General features: G+C 35.8%; 1 protein-coding gene across 1 annotated transcript; it reads left to right on the top strand.

Annotated features, from left to right (window-relative positions):
• The first annotated feature begins 8,333 nt into the window (after window positions 1–8,333).
• LOC141717130 (scopoletin 8-hydroxylase-like) lies at window positions 8,334–10,209 on the top strand. Its single transcript, XM_074519238.1, has 3 exons — window positions 8,334–9,012; window positions 9,101–9,446; window positions 9,797–10,209. Exons 1-3 carry the CDS (start codon window positions 8,513–8,515, stop codon window positions 10,049–10,051), a joined length of 1,101 nt encoding a protein of 366 aa, XP_074375339.1. The 5' UTR covers window positions 8,334–8,512; the 3' UTR covers window positions 10,052–10,209.
• Window positions 10,210–10,531: the final 322 nt, after the last annotated feature.

The following is a 10,531-nucleotide window of genomic DNA, read 5'->3' as shown; positions in this document are numbered from 1 at the left end:
GTTGTGGAAGATTGTCCATAGAGAATTTGAGTTATGAAATCAAAGCGATCTGGTTTTTTTGTAATCACTAAACTACCTGCTGAACATAACTGTATTTTGAGGACACTTCAACGAGATCACAAGCAACTCACTTCTAGGATGATTGCGAACGTAATTAAACAACAAGTAAGTATACTAATTTTTTCATTATATAGTTGTGCTAAATTTATATTGTATTATTAATTCTTTCTCTATGTTTGTATCAATCAGGTTACAGAGAGTCCATATTTAAAAGTAAATAACATCATGAGTCAAATAACATCCATGTATAACTACAATGTTACTTATAAGAAGGCGTGGATTGGAAAACAAAAGGCAATATCAGATGTTTATGGCAATTGGATGACTTCCTATAATAAACTTCCTACATTTCTTAGTGTTGTAATGCATTTTAATCCAGGCACAGTTGCTTTAATTGATGCTGAATCTGATGTTACAAAGCCCAACACATCTGTGTGCAAACGTGTTTGGTGGGCATTTAAGCCAATGATTGACGGATGGCAGCATGCCCGACTTGTTATCAGCATTAACGGTACCTTTTTAAAAGGAAAGTATAATGGGAAGCTATTAGTTGCAATGGGATCTGATTTAAATAATCAACAGTATCCTATTGCATATGGCTTAGTTCATGAAGAATCAACTGTCAATTGCTCTTGGTTTCTATACCACCTTCGAATATATGTATGTCAATATAGAAAAGATGTGTGCATAATTTCTGACAGACATCCTGGAATCATCGAGGCCATGAAAAGGATGGAAAGTGGATTTGCTGGTTAGTAGGGCATACATCGATTTTGTTTGTTGACTGTGCGTAGCAATTTCTGTTCAACTTTTCCAAGTTCACATTTGAAGATGTTGTGTTGGGCGGCTGGTAATACATCTCAGTTACGAAAATTTGAGACAGCAATGGCGCAAATTAGGGAGCTTAATCCCGATGCAGAAAGATGGTTATGAAAGATTCCACTGAAAATGTGGACTATGTCTCATGATGGAGGTTATCGTTATGGCCAAGTAACAACAAACATAATTGAGAGTTTTAATGATCTTTTACGTTCTGCTCGATTTCTACCGGTCACAGCAATGGTGGAGTACATATATTATCGATTTGTGAAGTTAGTTGCCAAGAGAAGAACCCAAACTTTAGATGATCTTCAAAATGGTCAAATTTATTGCAAAAAATCAAGGGAGTTATTTGAAACTGTCGAGAAAAAAACATCTGCACATACGATTATTCCCTATAATGAACAAAGGGGTGTCTTCGAAATCATTACCGCACAATACAGAACTAAGAATGGATCTTGAAAATGTGGTAACAAACATAATGTGGATCTCTATAGAGGTTTTTGCTCATGTGGAAAATGGAGCCGATATCATTTTCCATGTTCACATATTGTGGCAGGTTGTTTGACTTGCAGCCTAGATTGGAAGCACTACATTGAACCATATCATAATCTATCAACGCTTTGTGAAATGTGGAAGTACGAATTTGACCCAATCTCTAATCAGATATATTGGACATTTCCACTAGCAAATAATTGGGAGATGTACGGGGTTCTTATTGCTGATAAAGCCACAAAGAAGAAGAAAAAGAAGCGTGGACAGAGGGGTCAAAGCTCACGTATTCGTACTGAAATGGACAACTCTCGAAAGATGATATTGTGTGGAAAATGCGGATAAGAAGGGCATACAAGACGCAGTTCACGATGCCCTGAATATCGTTATTAGTATTTGATATCTATTAATTATTTATATTTTAATTTGTTTTGTTATGTATTTTATTTTTCTTGTAATGTATTTTATTTTAATGTTTGTTTGATGTATTTTTTTAATATTTATGTAATGTAGTTTTTAAATATGTATGCACGCATTTATTCTAATATATCATGTTTTAATTTAATTTTAATTTTATTTTAGTAAAATTTTAAATTAGTTAATTTATAAATAAAAAAAATGAGTTAAAATTAGCTTATTAAATAAAACAATAAAAGTAATAAAAAGAAGATTGTGCAATACAGGAAAGAGAATAGAGAGAGAAAACCGAAAACATGGGCAGTCCTGGAACTTGAACTAAAACCGGGAAAATGAACACAAAGGTGGGCAAAACAGGACTGGATTCTATGTTGGAGGGTAAAAATAGACTTGCTGAGATCAGGAATCCAACTCTTTACAAGGATGATGAGAAGCTGAGGGCTGCAATGAAAGAGCCACTAGATATGCCAGACACAGATATGTTTGACATGATATTGACCAGGAAGCCAAAGAACAGGCATTGCTTTATCACAGTGAACAACTGGCAATCGCATATGGACTGATCAGCACAGACAACCTTGAGAATCATCAAGAACCTTTGCATTCCATCAAGATCATGTACAGGATAGTCGGGAGAGAATTGATTGTTAGAGACAATAAACGTTAAGCAAAATTGTTCTTGTGGTGAATACTGGTGAGTTTATTATCAACGAACATCTTAACAATTGACATGCTCCTCTTATTAGTAGTATTTCATTGTTGTCATGATAAGAATCAACACTTTCTTCATTTCAGAAATTACATTGTTTTTGTAAAGTTTTCTGATTTGTTGTCTATAGATCCGTTGCATTACTGTGTGCAGAGTTATATTTTATTGTTGAAATCATGGGAAGTTTATAAACACAACGATAACAGCAGTTAAAATCATGAATGTTGCTTAGGTTGATAGAATAGAGTGGCGATTGGCAAAAGCAATATATACTATGAAATATTGATGAACATACACTATCAAATAGAACAACATCATGTCAACATCAGGGTGACATCACTGCAGTTAGTTAGTTATGCCAGCTCAGCTAGTTAGTAGTGATTTGTAGTTAGTATAAATATAGATTAGAGGTGTAGATCTAAAGATAAGAATTGAAAAATAATAAACTCTCTCTCTTCTCTTAATATGAGTTAGCTTCTTCAGTTAGACACCATTGTTGGTGACCTTCTTCATTTCATAATACTGTATTCTTATAGTTTTGTGAGCTTTATACCTTGTGACATGGTATCAGAGCCAGATTACCAACACTGATTACTTCCGCTGATCTAATTCAACCTTCAAGCTATCAATCTCCGTTAATGGCGAGTTCATCTACTACTACACCTAATCGTTCATACTTGAATGCAACTACAGGTCTTGACTCTAATTCACCATATTATCTTCACTCTTCTGATCATCCAGGTATGATCTTAATCACTGTTACTCTCAACGAACACAACTACAATCAGTGGTCTAGATCTATGCGTATTGCTTTATCATCAAAACTGAAGTTAGGTTTTGTCAATGGAACATGTGTTAAGCCTGCTTGTACTGATAATCTGTTTACTTACTGGACTCGTTGTAATGATATTGTAATTTCATGGCTGCTTAACACTGTTTCTCCTGAAATTAGACAGAGTGTTATGTACTTGAATGATGCTCATGAAATTTGGGAGGATTTGAGAATTAGGTTTGCTCAGACAAACATTCCGAAACTGTTCAATCTTCGAAGAGAAATTGCCTATCTAAATCAAGGAAATATGTCAGTCTCTTCATACTTCACTAAGTTTCGCTCCTTAAATGATGAATTAGATGCTCTAACTGATGTGCCTCGATGTGATTGTAAAAAGTGCACTTGCTCTGTTAATGAGAAACTGGATAAATTCTATAAGAGCACAAAATTATCTCAGTTCTTGATGGGATTAAGTGATCAGTATACTGCAATTAGAGGACATTTGTTGTTGATGAGTCCGGTTCCAAGTTTGAGTGTTGTTTATAGTATACTGATGCAAGAAGAAAGTCAAAGAGAATGTATCTCTGGTACTAGCAGTGTCGATTCATCTAAGTCAATAGCTTTGGCAGTGAAGCAAAATGATGTTGGGAGGTTTTCTCAATTTCAGTCTAATTCTGGAAACAAGAGTACTCGTATCTCTAAACTAAAGACTAATGCAGATAGTAATGTGATTTGTGAAATCTGTAGTATGACAGGTCACAATAAGGATAAATGTTTCTGTGTGCACGGATATCCTGAATGGCATAGACTCTATGGCAAGCCTAAGCCCAAACCAAAGGTTCAAAATAATAGGAACTCTGATGTTAAGAACTCTCGTGCTTACAATGTTATTTCAGATGCTGTTCATGAAGGGACTGATAAGAATAGTGAATCTGGAGCTTTCACTAATGCACAATGTCAGCAACTAATGAACATGATACAGACAAGTCTTAAGGATCTCTCCTCTGCTGCAAGTCATACTGCTTCAAATCAAAATGCAAATCTTGGACATCATCATCTAGCTGGTACTGCCCTTCATTTTGTCTGTCATACAAATTATAAACAGTTGTTAAATGATTCTATGTGGATTATAGATTCAGGGGCTACAGACCATATAACCCCTCATTTACATCTAATGACTGATATCCAAACTATAAATTCCACTCTTCATTTACCTAATGGTCAAACAACCACAGTCACACACATTGGCATTATTCAACTACATTCCAATATAACACTTACTGAAGTGCTTCATGTACCGAGCTTTAACTACAATCTGCTGTCTATTCCTAAACTCACAAATTCAAATTCTTGTGATATATCTTTTACTAAGGATGCTTGTTATATTCAGGACCATATCTTGAAGAAGACCATAGAGATTGGTGAACTTCAAGACGGTCTCTACCTCCTAAATCAGCCAGCTCAATCATCTACTTCAACTCACAAACTTGTGACAAATTGTTATTCTGCTTATTCAGTATTTTGTAATCAAGCTAAGACACATGTAGTTGATTCTTCATTATGGCATGCCCATTTGGGTCACCCATCTATCTCTTCTATGAACTTGTTGCCTAAAGATATGTATCATAACAGCGTGTTGTTCAAAGATTGTGAAGTTTGCTCTCTGTCTAAACAAACTAGAATTCCATTTCCAAATAGTATCTCTGTTAGTACTGAAATATTCAATGTTATTCATGTGGACGTCTGGGGGCCATACAAGTATAAAACTCATGGAAATTGTAGCTACTTCTTGACTATAGTTGAAGATAAATCTCGGGCTACATGGACTTATCTATTTGCAGATAAAGGTCAAGTTGCAAAATTACTTACAGACTTTATAGCTTATGTGTCAAAACAATTCAAGTATGATGTCAAACACATTCGTACTGACAATGGAACTGAATTTCTTAGTTCAGTTTTCCAAAGTCATCTTTCATCTCTTGGTATTATCCATCAAAAGAGTTGTGCATACACTCCACAACAAAATGGTGTTGTGGAGCGCAAACACAGAACCCTTTTAAACACTGCTAGAGCTCTAAGAACTCAAGCAACTTTACCTATATCTTTCTGGGGGGATTGCATTCTCACTGCCACTTATTTGCTCAATAGAACACCTACTCAACTTTTAAAAGGGGTGTCTCCATATCAGATTTTATTTGACAAACCTCCATCATATGATCATTTGAAGGTATTTGGAACTTTGTGTTTTGCTACAAATAATAGTCCACATAAAGATAAATTTGCTGACAGATCTACTAAATGCATATTCATTGGCTACCCATTTGCTCAAAAGGCATACAAAGTAATAAATTTAGAAACAAGACAAGTTTTTGTTTCGAGAGATGTACACTTTTGTGAACAGGTCTACCCTTTTAAATCTATCATTGTTTCCCCTACTCCTCCTTATTTGTACCCAGAACAGACTACATATACAGATCCTCTTTCTGAGGATTTTAATTCTACAACTTCTAGCTCTCATCCTGTTGTAGAATCGCAATATAGAGATTCTCCGACTCAAACGTCATCATCAACTCAAGTAGCTCCTCCGGTTATCAGAGAAAGATCGGTTCGCCACAAACAAATGCCAGCAAAATTTCAAGATTATGTCGGAGTACCAAAAATTCTCAAGCCAACTACTAATGCAGTTCAACTTCAGATGTCAAATCTATTTTCTTCTGACTATCATGCTTTTATGGCTAATATTACTCATGTTCCTAAACCAACTTCATACAAAACAGCTTGTCAACATTCAGTGTGGTGTGAAGCTATGGCTACTGAGCTGGCAGCTCTTGAAGCTAATGAGACTTGGAAAATAGTACCCTTACCTGAAGGAAAGAGAGTGGTAAGTTGTAAATGGTTGTATAAGGTGAAATTCCATCAAGATGGTACTGTGGAACGCTATAAAGCAAGGTTAGTTGCTCGTGGATTTACTCAAACAGAAGGCCTGGATTATTTTGATACTTTTGCCCCGGTGGCAAAAATGACTACAGTCAGAGTTTTATTATCTTTGGCAGCAGTTAGCAATTGGTCTGTTACACAGATGGACGTGACTAATGCTTTTCTCTATGGTGAGTTGCAAGAGGAGGTGTATATGGCTATTCCTCAAGGGTACACTATTCCTTCTCAGTTTGCTCATTATTCTGATAATGTTCCTCTTGTTTGTAGACTGGTTAAGTCAATTTATGGTCTAAAACAATCTCCCAGAGAATGGTTCATAAAATTTAAGTCTGTTTTACTGGAGTATGGCTTTCATCAAGCTCATTCAGATCACAGTTTGTTTGTACTAGCTCAGCCAACTAGTTTTCTGGCTATTTTGGTGTACGTGGATGATATTCTAGTCGTGGGAAACAATCCTACTACTGTTAGCAGAATTAAGTCACACTTAGCCAGTCATTTCAAGATTAAGGACTTAGGTCCCATTAAGTATTTCTTAGGGATTGAGGCTGCAAGATCAGACAAAGGTATCTACTTGAATCAGAGGAAATATACTTTTGACATTATCAAAGATGTTGGTTTTGAGCAAGCTCGTATTGCTACAGTTCCTATGGAACAGAATCACACTTTGTTAAGTGATAGTACTTCACCATTCCTGTATAATCCTGCTCCCTACAGACGTTTAGTTGGTCGATTGATATATTTAACAATCACTCACCCAGATTTATCTTACTCGGTTCACGTGTTATCTCAATTTTTAGCATCACCACGGCAATGTCACATGGATGCTGCTCTAAAAGTTGTAAAGTATCTCAAACATACTATTGGCCAAGGGATTTTTTTGTCCTCTGATAGTTCTCTGAGTTTAATAGCCTATGCTGATGCCGATTGGGGAGGTTGTCCAAATACTCGACAATCACTAACTGGCTATTGCATTACATTGGGTAATTCTTTGCTTTCTTGGAAGTCGAAAAAATAGCATACTGTGTCAAGATCTTCTGCTGAAGCAGAATATCGAGCTCTGGCTGATGTCTGCTGTGAGATTACTTGGCTGTTATCTCTGTTTCATGAGCTAGGAGTTCAGAATCTGAAACCTGTGACACTATTCTGTGATAACCGTTCAGCTTTGCATATAGCAGCTAACCCCGTTTTTCATGAACGGACAAAACATATTGAAATAGATTGTCATCTAGTTCGGGAGAAGCTTCAAAAAGGAGTTATTCAGACAGCTTATCTTCCGTCTCAAGAGCAACCTGCAGATTTACTCACTAAAGCCATTCCTTCATATGCAATGGAATTTTTACTGTCCAAGCTTGGAGTGCTCAATCTTTTCTCACGTCCAAGCTTGAGGGGGGATGATGAACATACACTATCAAATAGAACAGCATCATGTCAACATCAGGGTGACATCACTGCAGTTAGTTAGTTATGCCAGCTCAGCTAGTTAGTAGTGATTTGTAGTTAGTATAAATATAGATTAGAGGTGTAGATCTAAAGATAAGAATTGAAAAATAATAAACTCTCTCTCTTCTCTTAATATGAGTTAGCTTCTTCAGTAAGACACCATTGTTGGTGACCTTCTTCTTCATTTCATAATACTGTATTCTTATAGTTTTGTGAGTTTTATACCTTGTGACAAATATGTTTACGAAACTAGTCTGCATTTCATTTTATGCCTGCTAACACAACCTAGGCTGTCTTTCCAACTCCTTTTTTCTTATAGATTCTTTCCCACAGATGCCAAATAATCAACAGTTTCGACACAGTAAGATTAGGGAAGATTTATCAACTCAACTTCCAAATTTTGCCAGTTTGAATCCTACCAAACCCACCAGTCTCAAATGTTTGATGATAAAGCATTACTGAAGGTTTAGTCAAAAAAAAACTAAATGTGGACAAAAATTGTCATTTTCATCATAACAATAATTAATATGTATAAGATATGTCTAATATAAAATTACCATGATTTCGTATTGACTTAAGTAGAGTAACTTTCAACACATTTGCTATAAAATATGGAACAGTTTCTACAAATTATGAAAGCGTGGCTATAAAATATGGAATGTGTAGCTATAATATAAGTGATTTCATGTCTTTAGTGTAATCTCCACCTCCACTAGCCTTTAAGGTTCAAACTTCAAATTAGAAGTATAGTAAATAACTGATCACTTGGTATTTATTAAAGATATATATTGGCCTGGGATAACAAGCTTAATCACAAACAAAGAAGTGCATTCTAAATAGCTAACAAGCATATTCACACTTTACAAATGGCTCCTAATCTGAATGATGGAAATGAATTGTTCGAATTCGTTGTCGTCAAGGGCAATGGTGTCAAAGGCTTAGTCGATTCAGGGCTCACCAAAGTACCCGAAAATTATATACAGCCTCCAGAAGAGCGAATCAACAAATTAACAGCAGCCTCAAATCAACAAGTAGCCATTGATGTATCTGAGCTTAACGGGCCTAATCGCGATAAAGTTGCAACTGCTATTGCTAGAGCTGCAGAGACACTTGGGTTTTTCCAGGTAGTCAACCATGGTGTGCCACTTGAACTGCTTGAGGCACTTAAAGATGCAGCTCACAAGTTTTTTGGACAACCTCCAGAAACTAAGGCAGTTTATCTTAAAGGGCATAGTCCTAGCCCTTCCGTTAAGTATGGGACGAGCTTTGTCCCGGACAAAGAGAAGGCTTTGGAGTGGAAAGACTATGTTAGCATGACTTATACCAATGATTCAGATGCTCATAAGTTTTGGCCAAATGATTACAAGTAATTACAATACTACAACTACATTTTTTTGGTTACTGCAGCTAGCTTTTTCTGTTAAAATTTTCAGGAATTACACTTTCTTTTACAGGGAAGTGGCTTTGGAGTTTTTGAGGACAACGACTCATTTGGTAAAGAGCATTTTGGAGGTTCTTGTTGAACACCTTAGGGTGAGATTAGACGAATCGAAACTTGAAGCACTAGTTGGCTTGAAAATGATCAACATGAACTTCTATCCAATCTGTCCTGATCCAGATCTAACTGTCGGTGTGGGTCGTCATTCGGACCTGGGAACTTTGACATTGTTACTACAAGATGGCATTGGTGGTTTGTATGTTAAAACTGAGAAAAACTTAGAGGGAAGAGATGAAGAAGATTGGTTGGAGATTCCTCCTATCCCTGGTGCTTTAGTAATCAACATTGGAGACACTTTGCAGGTCAGAACTCGTTTAGATTTATTTAAATTTAGTTAATTTGTATTTCAGGAATTTCACACATGTTAACTTTAGTTACCTAGCGTTCTAACCCAAAGAATGTCACTTTTCTCTTGGTATAATGAAGTAAAAGAAGGTTGATTATTTAACGATTCAGTAGAGGCATGAGCGTGTGAGTATCAGAATGAAGGTTCTGTCAAGATGGATCCACACTAAGTATTGCAGAATTTTGACAGTTACTCATATATAAGACAAATAGATAATTTTAGTGGATGCATAATTTCACTTGAAAGCGATAAGTGAACAATTTGATTGATTTCAAGCTATTGGTGCTTGAAATTTTGTTTAATCAGGTTCTAAGCAATGGAAGGTACAAAAGTGCAGAACATAGAGTACGTACCACGAGCACACAATCACGAGTATCGGTTCCAATCTTCACAATGCCAAAACCGTCTGAGAAAATCGGACCATTGCCTGAGCTGGTAGAGCGTGATGGGATTGCACATTATCGAGAGTACATGTTTAACGAATACATGGCCAATTTTTTTGGAAAAGCACATGAAGGGAAGAAGTCATTAGAGTTTGCTGAAACCAAAACTCAATTTTAATCTTTTTGAAAGTTCAATCCTAGCTGTACCGTTAAATAGTTCACTCCTCGCGCTGATACAGCTCTCTACAATGTTGGATATACTTTTTTATGTCTGGTAAATGGTCCAGATACCATCATTCTAATGTTGTTTTCAGGTTTTCTCCCAAGTGCAAGAAACTTGGTTTTTGAGACTTTTTGTTGTTTGAATTAAAATCAGAGAAAAATGCGCCAAGTACACCTAATTATATAGTATATTTTTAATGTTTTTTTTTTTAAATTAATTCTGTAATTACAATAATATTTCTGTGCATTCACATAAAAAAAATAATATATACATACCTCTATAAATTTCTAATATCTTCTGTACAAATTCAAATGTAACATTATTGTCATATGTCACTTTTTTATGTTCTAGTCCATTTGTAAATGGATTCATCTTTTAAATTTACAGTTTTAAAACAACTTTTCTGAAAAAAACTGTTGTGGGCTGTCCAACAAC

Source organism: Apium graveolens, chromosome 4, assembly GCF_009905375.1.
Source record: "Apium graveolens cultivar Ventura chromosome 4, ASM990537v1, whole genome shotgun sequence".
In the NCBI taxonomy this organism is placed as follows: domain Eukaryota; kingdom Viridiplantae; phylum Streptophyta; class Magnoliopsida; order Apiales; family Apiaceae; genus Apium; species Apium graveolens.
The sequence above is the reverse complement of the archived record's forward strand: the minus strand, read 5'-3'. Positions and strand labels throughout refer to the sequence as shown.

Excerpts from the sequence above, each read along its gene's own strand:
- LOC141717130 (XM_074519238.1), top strand. The coding sequence starts at position 8,513 with ATGGCTCCTAATCTGAATGATGGAAATGAATTGTTCGAATTCGTTGTC. Across the intron at positions 9,013-9,100 it reads TTTTGGCCAAATGATTACAA|GGAAGTGGCTTTGGAGTTTT; the intron begins GTAATTACAATA and ends TTTCTTTTACAG. Across the intron at positions 9,447-9,796 it reads ACATTGGAGACACTTTGCAG|GTTCTAAGCAATGGAAGGTA; the intron begins GTCAGAACTCGT and ends TTGTTTAATCAG.